Below are 20781 nucleotides of genomic sequence, written 5' to 3' on the forward strand. Positions count from 1 at the left end.
TTTCACAATTCAAGTAAACAACGTTCACAGCTTCCTCCATAGGCAGATGGGACAGGGCTGCCCACACTTTTGCTTCCGCGCTCTACTTGTGAAATGACCAAGTCAAAATGACAATATATAAAAATTAAAAACATTTATTATGACATATACAAAACACATTTATGAGACATGACAATTTCGGTACATATTTAACTAAGCAAGGATTTTTTTCCTCTCCCTTGGCTTTGTTCGAAGAGTCGATAACGCTTGAGTTACCAAGACGGAAATGACGACATATGCTACAAACGTCATCTCAATGTTTTCTTAGCTTGCTATGTTTTGGTTGGCGATTCATTTTTCGGAATGGCTTTTGTTTTATATGAATTTCAAATAAAATCTGTGTTTTTGCCTAACCATATTATTTATTCTTTTTAAGAAAGGTATGTACTCATAAACTTATCTATTTTATTGTGTGTGGATGCCACAAGAGGGCGCCATTGGACCATGACAACCTCCCGTTGTACATGCGCACCACAAACGCAAATTAATTAGCATCATACATCGCCAAGCATCTTGGACAAAACATCAACAAAAATGCAAAAATCAAAATAATATACATGTTTTTACTTGCAAATCAGTTGCTCGCCAACAACGGGGCTAATGCTAAATGTTGAGCATGTGGGGTTCCTAATCAAGCGTCTGGTGGGTCCGCTTGATGAGGCTGCGATGACCTTTGACCTCAATTGACCTGGGTGTTGATGACTGCGTCTGTCTGTCTGTTTGTCTGTCATCGTGCTGCCGGGATTATTTGCGATGAGGTCGTAATTCCGCTTTAATCTGCTTTGAGGCGCCAAGTGGAATTTTTTGATGAGCGGCAAATCCTCCGAAAGCAAAACTTTGCCGTCGTCTCCTTCCGCGTCACACAACAACACAAAATGAAAAAGGGATCCCCTGCACTCGCACACCCTTTTTAAAGTGATGCATGAAACGTCTTTTTCAGGTTTTCATTAAAAGTATTGAGTTGTTTGTATTTTTGAAAGTCGATCTGCGGTGAGGTCAAATGTGCTGCGGGGGGTTGCTCACGGGCTGAGCAGACTTTGGTAAGCCCCCTTGAGGACGTCCCACGAGAAACGGGACGTGTCCACCTGCAAACACACACATCGCATGCTAAGCAAAGACAAGCTAAATTACGCCAAGATAAAACGCAGCTGACATTTGCTTCAATGCATTAAGCATTTGATTTCCTTTTTTTTGGTCATCCTCACATGGCAGCATTTTGCTGTGATTATTTTCCCACACCGAAAATGTTGTTCTTATGGCTAAAAAACAAATATGTCGCCACTCAACGTTTGGCCAGTAGAAAGAACAACGGGTGTGCAGTCTAAGAGCAGAAGGAGTGTGGGGGACCCGGAGGCAAAAGTGGCCGCCATCTTCCACCGCTTCATTTATTTGCATTTAGGTCACAAAATGGCGCAATTTTCTTTCTTTTTTTGGGTTTAAAATGTCAAACCAAAGTAAAATGTGCATGTGCAGAAAATGTTTCTTGACTTAGCAAAAAGATTTCAAGTGCCCGCCTCTGCCAGTCAGGACACCACAAGCAGCTGTCGCCTTCAACAATGTCGACCTCTGACCTTCGCTGTAAACTTCAATTCTTGTGTGCGTGTGTGCACGATACCTTGAGAGTGTGTGCGCGCACGTGTCTCGGCTGGGTGCAGAAGTTCCGCAACCTCTTGAGGAGCTGCTGTGGAGTGGCGTACAGGTACTCCGCTGGGGGCGGGGTCATTTAGGGTCATCGCCATTGGCTGGCTGGAAAAACCCTCATGTGGGCGGGACTAACAATGAGTGTGTGTGTGCTTGTACCTGGGAAAATTTCGGGGTACACTAAAGCTTTGGGGCACAGAGGGTAACAGCCACAGTGCACCGCCTCCAACCTAAACACACGCACACACATTATTGATGATGGCTTTGACGAGGGCCCACAAGTATGGGAAATGCGGTGTGTGTGCGCGCTTGCGGTCTCACATGGCGACTCCGAAGAACTCGTGGCGTGCGGTGGACAGCACCAGGTCGGCCTGGCGCAGAACCTCCAGGTAGCGCTCTCGGCACGCCAGCCCGCCCCAGTGGAGCACGTGCGGCTCCAGCAGAGGTCGGCAGCGTGAAAACTCTTCTGAACAACAACAAAGGGATGCAAAACGCACGCACGCACGCACGCCTTTGTGTGTGTGTGCGCATACCTGGCACATCAGTAAAGGTTTCCCCAAGTACGGACAAGCGGAAGTCCAGTCCTTCGTCTTTCAACTTCAACATGGTGCTGAGGAACAACTGCGGATCCTTGTCATGTTCCCTGCGCACGCACACACAAAACACAGGCATCGATCGCTGCTGATGTTCTAAGCGAGCCGGATCAATGGTTGTTGTGAGTGCCGGTGGAAAGGTCAATGCGGGCCGCGTGGTCGCTAACGTGAGTGCGTCTGCCTGCGAGTATCCAGGCCACGAGCAGATTAGAGTCAAAGATGAGAAGAAGATGAAGTCTGGCGTGGGCTAATCCTAATTTCAGCGCAATAAAAGCGGCAGTGGCGGCGGCAGCTGTAATCCAGCTGTGTTTTGCTCAATTGCGAGCCGATTAGGGCGCCCCCGCCTGCGCCGCTGACATGAGAGGACGGCGAAAACACAGCCGGCCGCCGCCTAATCTCATCGGGGTGCGTTGCTCACCTGCGCACGCCAGCGCTCAGACATGGCAGCCATGTTGGCGCCTTACCAGCGGTGAGGCCAAACGATGTGCAGCGCCGTCTCGGGAGAGTCGGGACGGGTCGGCGGTGTTATGACGTCATCGCCGTGCGCCGCCGCCGGGAGTTTGTTTGTGGGAAGCAGCCTGAAAACGACAAATGCGCACACACGCTAATGAGGAATGACGCATGTGTGTGCGTGTCAAGATTTGCAGGCAGCATTTTCTACAAATCACAAAAAGACAAAAACAAAAAATCCAGCAGGCAACGTCGATGAATTGTTGTTGCCTTTTACCAAATGTTTTTTTCCGCGGCCATTGAAAGGATTTGATGAAAAGTGAAAAGTTGTCTTTTCCCGGAAGTTGCGCGGACCTTCCAGCCGGCACCGTACGTCCATCCTGTGGCACACCCGCGCAAGCAGCGGGCGGGCGTGTTGTTTGAGCGCACACTCACGCACGCACGCACACACGCCACCTGTGCTCGATGATGTAGCACATCCACAAGTCAGAAGAAGTCACGTCAGTTGAGCGATAAGCGGCACGCGATGACTTGCAACCTCACGTTATACTTTTGCAACTTCTGCAATTTTAAAACTTTTTTTTTTACTTCATTCATATGTTATATTATAATATAATAAATATTTGTATTTCTTTGTATTCTTTTTTTATTATATTTTATTTAAATATAAAATATTTTATATTAAAAATAAAATTAATAAATACATTATTGTATAAAAAATCATTATTGCAATTTGTTTCCACGGCACTTTTTGTTTTTCCAAAACAAATCTGCCGATTGGCTTGACAGCCTCCTTCAATTCGCACCAATTGGAAAAAGGAAACGGACGGGCAGGTGCTGCGACATGTGCGCCACACACAACACACGTGGCAGGAACGCCTACACACACAAATGAGCACAAGGATGTGCGTGTGTGTAGCCGGAGAAGGTGGCGCACACACTCAGATGAGGATGATGGCGGTGTGTGTGTGTGTGTGTGTGTGTGTGTGTGTGTGTGTGTGTGTGTGTGTGGAATACCTCCGTCCTGACTGACTGACAAGCTTCACACACACGAAGCGCACACACACATGCACGCACATCTGAGGATGAGGATGTTGTGTGATGAGGTACGGGATTAAGGAGGATGAAGGTGCTCAGCAGATGTTTTTGCGATTAAACTTGATCTTCTTTGATTAAAGAGCAAACAAGTGAGGCGGGAGGATAAGACGTGCGCGTCACATGCCGCTGATGTCACCGGCGGAGACAAACGCAGGCAGCCAGCCGGCCGGCCGGCCGGCGCCGAATCCCTCGGGAAAGTTGGGAAGCGGACATGAAAAGTTGCGAGACGTCAAAACATCCCTCGCCAAGCAACTGACGCATTTTGTGCGATTGGTCGTTGTGGCGTCCCATCTTGATAATGTCAGTCACCTGTCGACGTCAGCCAAGTGCAGCGGGAAATGAAGAACCTGACACTTGGGCCGGATGAGGGCCAGCAGGTCTTGGGGGGGCCGCAGGTCCGGGATCTTGTTCAGGAAGGGCGACAGGGACGACAGGAAGGAGTCCATATTGAAGGCGGAGTTGAAGACCACCGCATCGGCCACCAGGCTGCCGACAAAACGCCACATGTGAGACGCGCCGCCCCCGGCCCCCGGCCCCGGCCCCGGCCCCGGCCCCGGCCCCGGCCCCGGCCGGGCACTCCACGCTTACCACGACAGAATCTGGTTGTAGCCGTACTGGAAGTCCCGATCCTGCTCCTTGCGTACCGGGTACACCAATTGGTTCTCGTGGAAGTACAGAACCTTTTTCAGCCGGGCCAGATCGGGTCGAAGAGCCGCCAGCTCGCACAGGTTGAGAACCGAACTGCAGAACAGAACCCTGCCGGCCACAGGAGACGCAATCAAACAGGGGCCAAAGTCATCCACAAGCAAACAAGTGTCAGAATGCTGGTCTCAGAAGCAAGGTCCCAGCTGGGTCCGGAAGAAGCTCTGGAAGAACTTGGCCAAGCGGGACCCACCTGTAGCCAGGGTTGGGCGGGACCTTTTGGCTGAAGTAGAGCGCCGAGGTTCGGGCCCTCCAGTGCCACTTCTTGGCCGGCGCGGTGAAGGCCACGCAGGAGTCCAGGTGGGCGCTCAGCAGGTCCAGCAGCTGCTTGTGGGAACCTCCGTAGAATGGTTCCAGGAGCAGGACCCGGGCCGGAGGGGGCGCGGCCTGAGCACGCGGACAAGAAGACCAAAAAGTGATCGACAGGCGGGCTGAGTGGCAGCTGCGGCCGGCGGCTGACTCCATTAGGGACACAATGGCCGGGTCATTTGTGGCGGCGGCGGCTCCATCAGGCGTATCTGCAGACGCAAATGAGGCGGGCGGCCTATCGGCTCCACCGGGGAGGCCCTCGCTTGTCATTACGGCTGCTATTGTGTCGCAGAATAAGCGCCACGGCCACGTCCTTCACAAACGATAGCATCCGCGTCACGTGACCTCCTCCAAGCGCGCACTTTGATTGTTTGTGCCAAGGTCGCAGAAGGTCATCAACGCCGCCTTTCTTGTCATTCTGGGACAGCAATGACGGAACGCCATTGTTGGCGCTCGGGCAACGATGTGGCGCACTGGATGAAAACGGAGGCTCGGGAATGAGGAATGATTCTCAATTAAGAGATTCGAAGGGCTCGTCGGACCCGCACAAAGGCAATTACGACTCACTCGACTCTTTTTGCTTCAAATCAGTCCAAAAAAGACGGGAGGTGTGATTAGCAGCCAGGTGGGGAACGAGTGAAGAATTGTGTCAGAAGACTTCGTTCATCCTGGGCTCAATCGGCCTGTTTTTGTCCCCACCAAAATGTCAGACTAACGTCTAACATTGAATTTATCTTCTTTCTTAGAAAATAGACATCTTTGTTGTTGCAATTCACTTGATTTATTCATCATGATGGGCCAAAGGAACGTCTGTTTTCCATCTTTTGGTGTCATCAACCACAACCACAGCATTCAATCACGATTTACAAATGACAATTCTCTTATTGAAAGTTGATAACCCCCCAAAAACGTCTCTTTAAAACGTTAAGCCTTTTGAAAACAGGCTTTATATTGGGATTGAAAAACAACAACAACAACAACAACAACAACGACAACGGTCCCGGCTAAAAGGCAACCTCTCATTGACTTCACATGAAGACCAGCGTCCTTCCAGACGGCTTGAAAACAAATCCGAACTTCCACTTGGACTTTGTGTCAGCGAAATCAATGATTTCGTCATATTTGTCTCAATGGTGCTTGTGGTCTCCCATAAATCAAGTCCTCTTGGAACGCGTCACGCCATCAAAAACTACTATAGCACCACACTGAGGTGCTTGTGTTTGGTTTTCTTGTTGTTGGATGGTCCGTTGGAAGTTATCGATACTATAACGTCAGTCAATCTCCGCACCCTGGAAGTGTTACACACGCACGCGCGCGCGCACACACACACAAGTCGCTTTCATTCCACTGACGCCTCAACCGCGTTCGAACGTGCTCAAATGAGTCGTCGGTCCCCTCGCAGCACACTTGAGACTCCGTCGCGTCGTTAGTTTGTGTCCAGATTTAGCTTGGATTTAGCAGTTAGCTCGGCTAGCTGTTAGCAGTAAGCAGAGCTGAGCTAAACTGCGAGAAAAGTCCGGCGACGCCAGACAACAAAACACTTCAGCCTGCTGGACGCGAGGAGCTAATTAAGGAGGGCTAAGTTCACATGAATCAAGACAACACACGCGAACACGCACCTGTGACTCCATTCGGCTGGCGTGTCGGCCTGACATCACGTGGCGCGTGTGACGTCATGGTGTCAGCGCTTACGATGACGCTGACGACAGTGATGAGCGACGACGTTAACGCCGACATGTGAGGGTGATTTTTTTGTGTTACAGCTTAATTTCTGAATAGGCATGAAACACACACACACACACCTTCAATTCAACACTAGTTTAATAACTACTGTAGCTTTCTTTCTTTTCTTTTTTTGTTTACAGTCACACACATTAGTTAGAGGAGCAATACATTTCAATAGCATTTCATTTCAATTCAATAAATACTAATGGAGTGGACGTCATTCAAACATGTCCATCATTTGGCTTTCATTTTACAGCTCAAAAAACGTGCAGTCTCACACACAAAATTGGAGCTTCAATGATAACGGCCAATCAGCCAATGAGCTGGTCAGGAGCACTTGGGCTTTCACATTAGCATGTTAGCATGCCAAAAGTGTGCTTCTCTCATTGCAATTCCAAAAGGAGCACATGGAAGATTTCCTAGCTTGAAAAAAAAAAAAGTGACCTGTCGTTTAATGCCGCCAAAATGAGCCCGAACTGCTCGTGATAGGATGAGCTTGATATCGAGCGGTCCCAGTTCACAAGTTTGCCCCGCAGGCGAAGGTACGGGAGGGAGGGCGACTCTTCCGTGCATGTGACTGGACTGTGAAGCCGAAGAGGTGGCAGGGATGTGCAGGATCAAACAACTTTGTATTTTCTTGATCAATTAGTCAGCAACAAAACAAATCCAAGAATCGATTTGGAATGAAAAACGTTCTTGCACGGTGTTAAATTTGAATGTCAGCATTTTGGGAGCCCGGCAATGACACATGCAAATGATTAATTCATGTGCATGTGAACTTTTCCCAATCCGAGGCTGGACAGAAGTTGGATATGCCAGCGATCCAACGCGACTGGACGCTCGTCATCAGAAGACGTCACGACTGTTGGACAAATCACAAGGCGGACGAAGGAGCAGGAAAGAAGACCGGGTGAAATGAGAAGCTCAAGAAAGTGTTGCCGAAAATCCTGGAGATTGACGTCAGGACTGAGAGCTACATGAGCAGGCGGCCATTTTGGCTTCGGTAGACAGACGATGCCACGTGACGACGTCGTGTTTGACGGACGCGTCTGTTCACATTACGAGCTGCGAGTTGAGATCAAACAGCTGCAGGATGAACGTAACCACAATCCGCGCAAACTCAGCACCGGCCCGAGTCTAGTTTAGCTAAAAGGGCCAAGCTTAGCATCGCTTTGCTTAGCCTAGCTTCACTTAGCTTAGCTGTACTTTGTTGAGCTTGTCTTAGTTTCGTTTCGCTCGGACGTCGGCGGCGTTGAGCAGACCAACAGTCCACGACTGGAGTGTTCGGTCCAGCCGGGACTCAACATGAGACCCCCCCCCCCCCCCCCACACACACACACACAAAAAAAAGTGCAAATGTTGTGAAATGAAAAAATAGTCAGGTTGCGCTTAGCGGTGCGAACGGGGGTCTTGCTCGCCGGCGGAGTCCGTCCGGACCTCCTCCTCCTTCCCGAAACCTTGCGCCGCCGTCAAGACGGGAGCGGAGTGGGAGGGTCCCACGGGGTGGTCCGGGTAGGCGGCGTCCGGCGGCGGGCGTTGGGCCCGCCTCTCCTGGGCCTCCCTCTTGCAGTAGGAGTAGCGATGGTTCATGTGCTGCGAGTACGAGCCCGAGTGCGAGAAGCGTTTGCCGCATTTGTCGCACTGGTAGGGTTTTTCTCCCGAGTGCAGACGCGAGTGCTCGATCAGGTGGTGCTTGTGCTTGAAGGCCTTCTGGCAGACGTGGCAGTTGTGGGGACGCTTGCCTGAGGACACACACGCACGCACATGCACGCTCAACAGGACTCTGAAGGAAGATGGACACACATGACGCCTACAAGACGCCAAAAGCAAACAAATAACTACAATTGAAAAAAAAACAGTTTCCAAAAAACAAGAGTGCTTTCCAAAAACAAAGTCAAACTACATTTTACGTTTATCAAACAAACTCTAATTACAGCAAAAATGTCCTTTGGTTTTGTCTGTCCGTTCATTTCATAAATGAGCTTTTCAATTTGCGGAATACTGACGAAGGAAGAGCCAACGGTCACCTGGGAATCCGAGTTGACTTTTTTTTGGGGGGGGGGGGCACTCAACAAATATTAGGTACCGTGTATTAAAAAAAACATGAAAAATAACTCAAACGAACTCAATAACTCAAACGAATGAAAAGTCAACTTAAATGAAGCATCTCCCAGAAAAAAAAAAAAAAAAAAAACTTAAATGAAGCATTTTCAAAGAAGTCAAATGAACAGAAGCTATTGAATTGGCAGTTGCACACATCGGAATAACGCCAGCTTCAAGTTTGCTTGGCGTTAACGCGATGATTCCCACACGTGACTTTTCAAACGGACTCTTACGCCTATGTGACTCGAAAACAGGCTTCGTTTATCAATGACTCTTTCTTCTTACATGTGGCTCTTCTTTCAAACGTGACTCATGTTTGACTCTTTGAAATGACACGCGACTCTTTCCAACATCGTTCTGATCCGTGCGTCTGTTAACACGTGACCCAAGATGCTTCCAAATGTGACTCCTAAATGACTCCACTCTTTTAAATCCATCTGTTTGAACCGTGACTCTTATATGACTCTAAAGCCTGACTCTTTGAAGCATGACTCTTCCATGGGACACTTCTAACTATGTGATACGTATGTTATAAACGAATGGACTTCTTCTACATGGCTCATGCAACTCATGTTGGCTTATACACGACTACAAAACACGACTCGACATGACTCTTTCCAACATCGTTCTTATTCATGCATCCGTTAACCACGCGGCGCTTTTAAACAAGATTCTTTTAAAAGTGACTCATAAGTGACTCGACTCTTTTAAATCCGTCTGTTTGAACCGTGACTCTTATGTGACTCTTTGAAGAATGATCACTGAAGGTGACTTTTCATCTGAATCTGAACAGGGAGTGAGACATGGTTGTTTTTGTGTCATGAAAGTTGATAAAAATGTGGAATGTACCTGTGTGCTCATATTTGTGTCTTAGGAGGGAACTGGTCTTCTGGAATGTTTTGTGGCACAAGTCGCAAGCGTACGTACCACTCGCAGTGCCACTCGCAGTCGTCACTTTTGACTGGCTTTCTGTCAGCTGCTCCGCACCTGACAGGTAATCCGGAGACCCGTCTAACAGCGACCTCTAACACACACACACACAAACACACACAGACACAGAATGATAATCCCACACCTGTTTACTAGGAGACACCTTCTGGAGCCCCTTGCCCCCATGTCCCCCACCCGCTATGATCCCAAGTCTGGACAGAGCTTAGGTCTGCAGACCTGCGTAAAAAGCAACGTCCTAATACAGCAAAGCCCGTCAAGCCCCCCCCCCCCACCCACCAATACCCCGTACCTCCCACCACCCCACCCTGCAGTGCACACTCTTCACTCTTCCACATGCGCAAGCAAGCACTATTAGCCAAATACAAGCATCATTCCAAAAAGAAGAAAAGGCAACGCAAACAAAAAAACTGCTTGCCAAAATTCACACCCACGCGCACCCGCACCCACACACAATCTCTTCCATGAGTCAAGGTACCACAATAATTTCAAAACCGCACCTGGGAGGTTGCTTGCCACGTTTTTTTCCTGGCGTGCGGTATGTCGGCAAAGATGGCTGCCCCGCTAGCGTAAGTGTACGCCATTTGGGGTATGAAGTTCATAGTTTCCAGGACTGGGTACTGGGTGGGAGACATGAACGTCGGCGGAGAGAAGGTGCCGTGCGGAGGAAGGGACTGGTAGAGTGGACTTGCCAAAGAGGGATTGATCCCAAACGTGGCACTTTTCTCCATCTGATGGCAGTTTTTGCCACCCTCAGAGGCAAGGAACGCTTTCTTGGCGTCAAGCAGGTCTACGGATCCTGAAGTCTGTCCTTGGACACCTTGGGGTCCTCTAGGTTCCAGTTTGAGACCGTTGGAGCTGCTTTTCATGGCGAATTGGTGTGCCAGGTGTTTGGGCACAGAAAGATCGAGCGGAGTATCGGCGTGATGGTCCTCCCACACCAGACTGTTTGGCGTGTAGGAGGTACTCTGCGATTGTTTGGAGGACGAGGATGATAAGTTGAGTGGTGAGCGACTATTGTGGTCCAAAGGGTCGGGTGTTCTATCCCCTGGACTCTTTGTCGTCAACTGTCCCAGGAAGGCATCACCGTTTGACAGCTTTGGTGAGCGTCTCAAGATCTGGTGCAGTTCTGATCCGCCACCCCCAGGAGGACTGGGAATCCGCTGACTGAACCAGTCCCGAACAAACTCTTGCGGAAGCCCCACAGCCAACGAAATCTTGATCAGTTCCTCTGAGTCGGGCTCCATATCCATGGCCCAGTTAGTCTGCATGACTGACAAGTGATCTTTGTTAGGGGTTCTGGGGCTGGCGCAAGGCTCCTTAGTGGACACGGGCCATTCCGAGGACTCCAAACCTGGAATGATCCCGGCAGGATGTAGAACTGCTTGGATGTCTTTGTTCATCTTGCACAGGTAGCGCTCGTGTTGGTGTAGCGGAATGGGTCCTGGGAAAGTCTCCTTGCAGAACCGACAAGATAAGACTGAGCAGGATTCCTCTTTGGACAGGTTTGTCTGTTTCGTCTTGTGTTGTATGTTTTGGTCCGACTCACCCTTTCCCTGGTTGACCAACTCCACGGTGTCGTCCATGAAGCTCCGAGTGGGGCTGCTGCGTAGATTCTTCTCCTCCATCTGGGCCCCGAGCACCTTCATGTAAGCTCTGAGTTTCAAAACCTCCTCTGGGTTGCTGTCCATCTTTTGTCGGCACATGTTGTGGACATCATCCATGCTCTCCCGGGTCCTCGGTAGAAGGAAGTCTATGTCCAATTTTCCCAGATGGCTGTTGGAAATGAACCCGTTTGTGTATAGCCCGGGTACCTTTGGTCCGCCAGGTCTCCCAAAGCTACGCTGAGAGGTCATCATCAGCCCGTAATCCAGGCTGGAGTCTGTTGTCTCATATTGGACATCGAGACGGTTTTGCCGGCGCGCTCTGCCGTTTTCCAGCTTGTGGCGGAGCCGGGCCAGGGCAGGGGCCATGCAAGGGGCACCGGATGACGACGTGGAGCAATTGGTGGCAGACCCGACCCTTTGCGGACGTCGGTGGAGACCCGTCGGCCCGACGCACTTCCTGCTGCTGATGTGGGAACTGTACGAGCCCGAGTGGGAGAAGCGCTTCTTGCAGTTGGAGCACTCGTACGGTTTTTCACCTGGAAGCCGGCCACAAAACAAGACAAGGGGAAAAGAAAAAGCCATTAGAGAATGTCCTCCAAGCGGCCACACAGGCCTCTTCAACTTTTAGTACGGCACATGACCTCTTGACCTTTCGAACAGGTCCTCCCTACGTGGACTAAACGTGCTGTCCTTTCAACTCCAAGTCTAGCTTCGACACCTTTTGAATTTCACTTCCTGTTCTTCCAACTACCAATTTCCTACCTTTCGTACGATGCCTCCCGCCTACCCTTGGAAGTGCGCTTTCTGTCTTTTCAATGGAAATCCATGCGCTACTTTTGAAAAACCTTTTGCACGGCACAACCCCTCCCAGCTTTTCGACTGATAAGAAGGCACCACCTACCGCTGTGGATGCGCAGGTGCTCCTTCAGGTGATGTTTGTACTTGAAGGCTTTTCCACACTGGCCGCACTTGAACTTTCGGTTGACCGTGCCCTCGTCCGGCAGCTGCTTACGCACGGCCACAAGAAGTACAAAAGCGTAACAAAAGAGGAAGAAGCTGAAGTCAAACAATTGCAACGAAAAGTGAGTTGAATTCCAAGTCAGTGACGGGTTAGGCTAACGCGAAAGCCTTTTCCTCAGCGTTTGCTTGCCCGTTTGGGGGGCAAGGGGGGTCAGATCAGTTGATTTTTGTCAGCGGGTCTTTGGAAACCTTTCAACCTCAACATCAACTTCACTTGACTTGAAAGAAATTGAAGGGAAGAAGTTCCAAACAAATAAATAAAAGAAGTTGAAATAAAAGAAGTTCAAAGTGTCTGAATGAAGTCGACGTCGCAAAGGAAACTCTTGCTGCTGTTTTGTGGATTTGGATTCCTTTTAAGCACAGTCGGCCATCTGGGTGTCCTTTAAGCTTTACGGCTGTGTGTGTGTGTGTGTGTGTGTGTGTGTGTGTGCGTGTGTTTTGGCTGATTTGATGTTTTTGTCATGACGGTGAATGAAATGTGTGTTGCCAGTGTCGGTACACGAAATAGTAACAAGCCAAGTAGCAAAAGTAGTAGTATGCGTACTGCTTATTGATAGTACAGTCGTAGTACTCTGGGTGCTCGTGTCATCGTAGTACTTCATTTACAAGTCATCGTAGTACTCGTGGCGGCACTACTAGTAGTAACAGTAGCACAACTAGTACGACCGATACGAGTAGTAGTTGTATTGACGGTAGTAATAGTATTAGTCGTGGTGGAAGTACCATTAATAGAATAATAATGATAATAATAAAGTAATAGTAAGAGCAATTATTATGATTATTATTATTATAGGAGTGATAATAATAGCTGTATTAATAGTAGCACAAAAATCATTGCAGAGATAGATCGTCATATTAGTAGTGGGAATGTTGGAGCTAGCAGGACTAGTAATAGTAGTACGAGTAGAAATTGCTGTCGCAGTATGAGTATTATTACTTGTAGCAGTATTGGTAATATGACTAGCATCAATAATTGTTGTGGTACGAGTAGTATGCGGTCTTAGTGGTTAGTTTCTACTGACCTGCTCTCTGATTGGCTTCTGCGCGGTCACGTGACTTTGGAGCTCCGCCTCCCTGCCTTTGGCGCGGTGGGCGTCCGGGCCCAAAGGCGCTGTCCCCTCGTCCGGGTCTTCCGGGTAGATGACGGCCGTGTCGCTGCGCCAAAGGTACTCACTCGCCGATGACCCTTAAAAGCAGCGCAAAACTTTCACACACACACAAAAAGAAGTCGACGTTGCCTGCGAGAGTCCAAATGTCCAAACTTTGCCCTCCTCGTTGACTGCGCCTGCCTCCCTTCTTTGTCTGATTAGGTTTTTTGTGGCCGATGCCAAGTTGATGAGCAACCGGTTTGAGGTCTTTTGGCAGGCACCGGCGAGATGGGGACACGTAGCAGCCCTTCCTTTCTGGGCAAGTTTAAACGAAGATGACTTGACTGAGACGCGGACGACTTGACTGAGACGTGGACGACGACTGAGACGCGGACGACTTGACTGAGACGCGGACGACTTGACTGAGACGCGGACGACTTGACTGAGACGCGGACGACTTGACTGAGACGCAGACGGCTTGACTGAGACGCGGACGGCTTGACTGAGACGCGGACGACTTGACTGAGACGCGGACGACTTGACGGTGACGCGGACGGCTTGACTGAGACGCGGACGGCTTGACTGTGACGCGGACGGCTTGACTGAGACGCGGACGGCTTGACTGAGACGCGGACGGCTTGACTGAGACGCGGACGACTTGACTGAGACGCGGACGACTTGACTGAGACGCGGACGACTTGACTGAGACGCGGACGACTTGACTGAGACGCGGACGACTTGACTGTGACGCGGACGGCTTGACTGAGACGCGGACGGCTTGACTGAGACGCGGACGACTTGACTGAGACGCGGACGACTTGACTGTGACGCGGACGACTTGACGGAGACGCGGACGACTTGACGGAGACGCGGACGACTTGACGGTGACGCGGACGACTTGACTGTGACGCGGACGACTTGACTGTGACGCGGACGACTTGACTGAGACGCGGACGACTTGACTGTGACGTGGACGACGACTGAGACAAGGACTTAAGTTTGCCGAGAGAAAAGGCACAATTTCCACACCTAACCTGGACGACGCTCCCACAGCGACTGGCAAAACACAACAGACTAAATCCACCAAGACTAACGAGACACACCTGCGGAAACACGAGTGGCTGAGGGCACTGATTGGTTACATGTTGGGAAGGGAAGAAACATTGGACATAACGAGACAAAGGGAAAGACAAGAAGCACAAAACAGACGACAAAGAACATTAGCAGCCACAATCAAACAAAAACCCAAACCCATAGAAGCCAAACGTGACAGATTATTTGGCGTGGCATTTGTTTTTAGAGGTCTCTTCCCAGGCTGTTTTTTTTTTTTTTAATGAACACAAGCAAGACATCGTCATACAATAAACAATATCCGATTGATCATACATCAATCTTTGTGTCTTCTAGTTTAGCTCAGTCTAAAATGAAGACAAAAGAAGCATGATCTCATACGTCGAGATCTCGCGGGATTTGAATGCCATGAGATTTCTTGTCCTATTTTTAAAAAAATAAATAATAATAATAATTTCAGGCTTTTTTTTTTTTAGGCCTGGGGTTTCCGCTTATTTAGCGGAAAACCGTCACAGAGACACTTGATGCTAACGCGCGTTGAGAAGGTCAACTTCAAAATCAGAAATGGAATTCACCGTCTTGTCACGCTCCTATTTTGAAGTCGTTCCCGGCAGCACGTCGGCATGACGACGACGTGACTCGTCGCCGAGATCAGTAACGCAACGTGCTCTTGAAATCAACTTCATCATTAAGGACGGCCCAAAATTCGGACTTGATCGTGCTGACGTTGGATTAAACGGCGCCCGATGCCAGCATTTCACGGCAGCTAATGTGGCTAGCGTCGCTAATGCTAATGCTGAGCAAGAGGCATTAGATGGCTTTTGAAAGGCCTGAATGAGTGTGCGCACTTTGATGCTGATGACTTTTCAACAAAGCGGCCCATTTAGCCGGCAAAATGACGACCGTGGTTCTGACGTCGCCAAAATCCATTTGGAGGGCGTCTGCTAAGCACACTTGAAATGGAAGTTGATGATCTAAAAATGAAAAGCAACATTTCTTTTGACATTGGATGCAAATATTTGCCGAGCGGCCGATTGTTCAAAGTATCACGAAAAGATGTCGACTGCATTTGAAAAAGGAGCCGGCAACAAAACGTGACTTTCTCTCGTCTTGACATTGCGATGCGAGAGGCGCCAAAAGTGCTGCAGTCCAGGGTTGGGTTCTTGCCACAAATGTTGAGGTGCTGGCGGAGGCGCGCGTTGCCATGGCGACTCACCAAGCGTCTCGTCCTCTTCACTTTGTCCTTGTTGGCGTTGTTGTGGTGCCGTCGTGATGGCGTCATCCCACACTGCGGGAGGGAGGGGCTTATTTACAATATATCATCACATCACTGCACTCTGTGCGTGCGTGTGCGCGCGCGTGTGTGTGTGTGTGCGTGCGTGCGCGCGCATAGCCAGGTTCCGGGAAGGTTTGCAGAAGTGAAAGTGCTGACGCAGGAAGTGTGAAAAAGTTGAAGTCATCATGTTCCTGTCAGGCGACACATTTTGACATCCAATCATGATCACACGGCGAGTGGATGCGAGGCGATACTCAACTCTTGAATAGTCACCGATACTGACACCAAATACCGACAAAGCGCGACACATCCCAAAATGGCATTTTCCCTTGAAATGTTCTATTCTTCTCCTTTCAAATTTCTACTTCCTGATGGCAAAACGGCTACAAGATGGCGGCAAATCATGGTATCGGCCACCATCAGCCGCACCGCTACCATCAATAAATAATCGGCGGACTGAAAATGTCTGCCTGGAAGCGCCGCCGCCGGAAGCATGTTTGCACCGCCACCGACATGTGACAGCAATTGCTTGCGCTCCTGAGAGACACATCCAGATCATCTCATCGGCGGAGGCGGAGCCAACATGCAAATAGAAAGAAAGAAAGACGGCCACCACGTGCATCAACTCGGGCCACGTCAGCCAATCGCAGCGCAGCAGCAAGTCGGAGCGGGCGTGTGCGATTGATTGACCTCCTTCCGCCCGCCCGCCCGCCTGTCACATGCTAACAGCGTTAGCATCATCACCGCCTTCACATGCTAACAGCGTTAGCATCATCACCGCCTTCACATGCTAACAGCGTTAGCATCATCACCGCCTTCACATGCTAACAGCGTTAGCATCATCACCGCCTTCACATGCTAACAGCGTTAGCATCATCACCACCTTCACATGCGACGCTCGCACAAATATTTCAAGTCGAATTTAAGATTGATAACAAATTCCCATGCACTTTTTGTAGATCATTTGAACACAAAGCTACCAAATAAACCGTATTTGATACAAACTCATTCGTCGAACAAGGCCTATTTATTTGAAATGCATATTCCTCAGGTTTATGCATTTAGTATTAAATTATTTGACGTTTTTGGGATGTCTGCATTCAGTTTCATCCCAAAAACATCAAAATAAAAAAAATTTTAAAAAATGGACAGACGTGGTTTTCACATATTTATCGTGTGTCGCTAACCTGATTATTATGCTATTCAAACAATATACATTTTGGATTTTAAATAAATACTCTCATTATTATTCATTTAGAGTCATTATACTTTATTCATATTAAATACATGGATTATGAAATAAATAGGTTTTATTAGACTAACGAATATGTAACATATAAGGTTAATTTGGTAAGTTTAGGGTTAAAATGATCTATTAAAAAAAAAAATGAATGGGAATTTATCATGCCAAAAAAGTTTAAAATTTTCTGTGAGTGTCACATGACAAAATTGCACCGAAAAACAAACCAGGCGGAGTCAACACTACTTGTCGTTGTTTGATTGACAGCTTGTCATTCTTCCATAGTGGGCATCGGAGTGGAGGGCTGATACATCACACATGGGATGGGGGGGGTCAAACGGGGAGGGGGGGTCTGTTGGCAAAGAGGACACGTTTGAGAGAACGCACACACATTTGACGTGGTCCAGAACACGACTCCGACGAGGAAGAATAACTGCAGACAGTCTTGACGAGGACTCGAGACTAGGACTTTGGGACCCTTGCGTGCACTTTGGACTGGTCTGCTGACCTGGACTACTAACAAGGACGCTGGACTAGTTAGGGCGGTTAATGATGTCACCTTCATCCAGCCATCAGCTATTGATTGGTGTGTGCGTGTGTGCGCGCGTGACCTTGCCGGAGGAGCTCAGCCAATCGGAGCTCAGCCAATCAAAGCCATTTGTATGAGTGAAAAAAGGGGCGGGGCCATTGCTGCCCCGTACAAGACTTGAGCTGGCGTTGTCAGAGTGAACACGAGGTTTCGGGAGCGAACGTTCCAAATGTCGCAAATCAGAATTGCGATGTGAGAAGACATCGCACGGTCACATGACGCAAGAGGCCACGCCCCCATTTGCTCCCTTCCACTCCATTGTTTCCCATTTGAGGCCTACAAGTGACTTGCGCTTGCGGTAGACGACGAGGCGCTCGGAAAGTTTTGCCATCATTTGACCTGCGACCCCCCAAAAAGCAAAACTTGCCTGACGTGTCGACTTCAAGCAAACTTTTTGCTTTTTCTTTGGAATTTGGGCCCAAGCGGAAAAGGCCGCTCCTCTCGTCCTCACTAGCGACTGGACCGATAATCGGCGCCGATATTTGCCATCGCGAACGCTTGCCAGCATAGCAAATTTTTCATCAGGATTTGTAAGATGCTTACAGATGCTTTTGACATTTTTTTGCAAAAACATTTTCAACATGTTGGGACAGTTTTGATCGCCGTCTGACTGCAAACATTTTCGAAACCTTTGACAACAAAAAAGCCCAAATGAGCGACGTTCGCACGCATTTGTTGTTCAGTCCGATACGAGGAATGTTCCATTGAAGTATTTCTTTCCATTTACACTTGACTTTAGAAAAAAACAAAAAAACGCTGGGAACTCCCTGCACTTTTTATGAGTAAAAAAAAAAATCTGGATAAAAACTTTATTTACAGTCGGAATCTTTAGGGAGCGTTTTTATTGTTTTGAATTGAGCTGTTGATCCCGGAAGGTCCTTGCATGCAATTTTTGTTGTTTTCCATGCTTGACATGTTTCAAATGAAAAGTGTTGAACATTTGAAAAGTTGCTTTAGCAAACTCAATTCATACAAAGTTCTTTTTTAAAAACAAATATTGGCTTGAAATATTGACTACTAATAATCGTACTGAAAAACAACAACAACAACAACAACATATCAGTCTATCACTAGTCGGACATCCAACACTTAGTAAAACTCCACACAAGTCAAACTAATACGTATGATATAACCCTCACGCGCGCGCGCACACGCACACACACACACACACACACACGGTCATGCCAGGAAGTTGTTGTTGTTCAGTCGAATGGTTTGTAAAATATTTCAACTTTGTCAACTTTTCGCAGTTTGTATTTGAAGTGTGAAGATGAAGTGGATCGCGCGCATTCATGTTTCCTTCGTGCACGTGAGCGTGCGCGCGTGCATGCATGTCTTACCGTCCTTCCTGCGCGGGTTGGCTTGTTTTCTCCTCTGGAAGCGCGCGCGCTCCTCCATGTCTGCTCCACACACGCGCGCGCGCACGCACTGGGCCGCCCGCCCGCCCGCCCGCCGCCGACGTTACCGCCGGTACCGGAGCTCCCGCAGTTTTGAGTCCGCGCGGGTCCCGTCACGAGCGCACGCAAGCGTCACCTTCGCCTCTGTCCGGCGCGAGCGCGCTCACGCCCGCCCGCCCGCTTCCATGACGCCCGAACAATGAGGTTCGACCGCGGACGGCCCCCCATCGCCACGCCCCCTGTCCCCCCTTCCCACAGCACAGCACCCGCGCGAGCGGAGGAGGAGGGGTCACGGTGGTCACTTTGAGGCTGTGACGTCACAGCTGATGCAGCAAGTTGGCCGAGCTACCTGAGTGACGTCACAGCGCACGTGAATGCACCTGCCAGATGGGAAGTATTATTATTATTGGTATTTTTCTTCATTTTGATGATGAAATCCCCCCCCCCCCTCCAATGGGTAATTGGGGGGGCTTTGCCAGCCAATGGCAGGGCGCGTGTAGACAAACGAGCAAGTGCAGCCATTTTTTTGCTCTCCTGGAGTTTCGAGGGAGGACTGAGAAAACGATCCGATTTCATGACTTTCTGGAGTTGTTTTCATTGTTCCACTTCCAACAACAACAACAAAACAAAAGCCATCAAGTGTGCTTGCTGAACATGATTCATTTTGAGAGAAAAAACAAAAACTTTTTGGGTGAACTCAAACTCCTGTCAAAAAGATACTCACGTTGTCACGTGACAGGAAAGGGGCGTGGCCCGCCATCAGCGACTTGAGTGACAGGCGTCGGCCGCGCGACGCTTCCTGCCGGCGCTCGGTCCGGACCAGATAGCGACCTGGCAGGAAGCGCACGTCCAACATGTCAAAAAAAAAAACAAGACATCCAGTTTGTAATCGGCAGGAGAAAAAAAAAGTCAAAAAGCAGGCGGATCATTTTGTTTGTTTTTAAATCGAGCGAAGTTGCGCTCGCGGAGGACTGATTGTTTCAAGGGGACTTTTCAATTTCCTCCCAAAAGACACTTTTTCCTCCTCTCACCCTAAAAGACTGACACAAGACTGGCAAGAGAAAGAGACAAAGGTGAAAATAATTGCAGGCGCGCGCGCGCGTCAAGCACAGAAAGGAGCGACATTCCTTCTTTCTCCAAATGTGCAACTTTCTCAATTGTAGAAAAGATTCAAACAAACGAACAAAAAGCATCTTTTTTGGACATTTTTTCTTTTGTTTCTGTCTTTTTCACATCTGTAAGCAGATGTGAAATGCAGTTGGCTTTTCTCGGGCCGAAATGCTTCTCGCGTGACCCCGCATCAGGAGTGGCGGACCCCTGGTGCGAGACCCCCACCCCGCCCCCTCATCCCCCCAGTGTGCGTGTGTGTGAGTGTGTGTCTGGCCTTGGCACATCTGGCCAGAGTGCCTCGTGGTTTGCCGCTGAAGCCGGTCAACGCCGCGCCGCGTGGGTTGTGGCGAACGCCGACGGTCTGCCCGTTTTCATCCTCGTCAGCGCGCGGCCAGCTAGCAAGCTAGCCGGGTTTGCAATTAGCGGCGTCGAGACCAACGCCTCCAGATCAGCGACTTCCACGTCAACAAATGACAACCCCCCCCCCCCATCCAGGCAGGGGTCTGACCATCTGTCCCGGACTTCCTGCTGGGAAAGTCGGCGGGGGGACGAGGCTGATGGGGCCGAGCAGCTAATCCAGATGAGCTCCTAAAGTGAGAGCAGGTTGCGGCGGGGGACCGGTCACGTCATCGCCACGGCAACGGCGGCCACGTCCAGTCTGGCGGGGGACCGGTCACGTCATCGCCACGGCAACGGCGGCCACGTCCAGTCCGGCTCCACTCCGAGTGCAACAATCCAGCGATTGATCCACAAATGAAGCAATCGCCGCTTTGAG

At 49.4% G+C, this 20781-nt stretch overlaps 2 protein-coding genes across 6 annotated transcripts; both read right to left on the reverse strand.

The window, feature by feature from the left end:
• Nucleotides 1-118: 118 nt before the first annotated feature.
• On the reverse strand, nt 119-6565 carry gtdc1 (glycosyltransferase-like domain containing 1). 3 transcript variants are annotated; one of them, XM_077581014.1, is made up of 10 exons: nt 6452-6565; nt 4717-4910; nt 4410-4577; nt 4131-4307; nt 2738-2851; nt 2214-2323; nt 2002-2143; nt 1840-1910; nt 1655-1746; nt 119-1124 (listed from the first exon to the last, which is right to left on the reverse strand). In XM_077581014.1, exons 1-10 carry the CDS (start codon nt 6485-6487, stop codon nt 1059-1061), a joined length of 1170 nt encoding a protein of 389 aa, XP_077437140.1. In that variant the 5' UTR covers nt 6488-6565; the 3' UTR covers nt 119-1058. The 3 variants fall into 3 exon arrangements, with proteins under 3 accessions (XP_077437140.1, XP_077437138.1, XP_077437137.1); XM_077581012.1 differs by having other exon boundaries at nt 2002-2146; XM_077581011.1 differs by having other exon boundaries at nt 2002-2323.
• Nucleotides 6566-6635: 70 nt separating this feature from the next.
• LOC144060170 (zinc finger E-box-binding homeobox 2-like) lies at nt 6636-19077 on the reverse strand. 3 transcript variants are annotated; one of them, XM_077579417.1, is made up of 7 exons: nt 18840-19077; nt 15611-15682; nt 13258-13421; nt 12117-12219; nt 10109-11751; nt 9588-9684; nt 6636-8299 (listed from the first exon to the last, which is right to left on the reverse strand). In XM_077579417.1, the coding sequence occupies exons 1-7, from the start codon at nt 18895-18897 to the stop codon at nt 7947-7949; spliced, it is 2490 nt and encodes an 829-aa protein (XP_077435543.1). In that variant the 5' UTR covers nt 18898-19077; the 3' UTR covers nt 6636-7946. The 3 variants fall into 3 exon arrangements, with proteins under 3 accessions (XP_077435543.1, XP_077435542.1, XP_077435544.1); XM_077579416.1 differs by having other exon boundaries at nt 9510-9684; XM_077579418.1 differs by having other exon boundaries at nt 8226-8367; nt 9510-9684.
• Nucleotides 19078-20781: the final 1704 nt, after the last annotated feature.

This window comes from Vanacampus margaritifer, chromosome 11 (assembly GCF_051991255.1).
Source record: "Vanacampus margaritifer isolate UIUO_Vmar chromosome 11, RoL_Vmar_1.0, whole genome shotgun sequence".
NCBI classification, from domain to species: domain Eukaryota; kingdom Metazoa; phylum Chordata; class Actinopteri; order Syngnathiformes; family Syngnathidae; genus Vanacampus; species Vanacampus margaritifer.

What these genes read in the sequence shown, in the direction of transcription:
- LOC144060170 (XM_077579416.1), bottom strand. Translation starts at nt 18,897, where the DNA reads ATGGAGGAGCGCGCGCGCTTCCAGAGGAGAAAACAAGCCAACCCGCGC. An exon ending in AGAAGCCAATCAGAGAGCAG is followed by an intron (nt 12,220 to 13,257) that starts GTCAGTAGAAAC and finishes GTGCGTAAGCAG; the next exon opens with CTGCCGGACGAGGGCACGGT. An exon ending in GCACCTGCGCATCCACAGCG is followed by an intron (nt 11,752 to 12,116) that starts GTAGGTGGTGCC and finishes GCCGGCTTCCAG; the next exon opens with GTGAAAAACCGTACGAGTGC.
- gtdc1 (XM_077581011.1), bottom strand. Translation starts at nt 6,487, where the DNA reads ATGTCAGGCCGACACGCCAGCCGAATGGAGTCACAG. An exon ending in CCGCCCAACCCTGGCTACAG is followed by an intron (nt 4,578 to 4,716) that starts GTGGGTCCCGCT and finishes TGTGGCCGGCAG; the next exon opens with GGTTCTGTTCTGCAGTTCGG. An exon ending in GTACCCCGAAATTTTCCCAG is followed by an intron (nt 1,747 to 1,839) that starts GTACAAGCACAC and finishes CCCCGCCCCCAG; the next exon opens with CGGAGTACCTGTACGCCACT.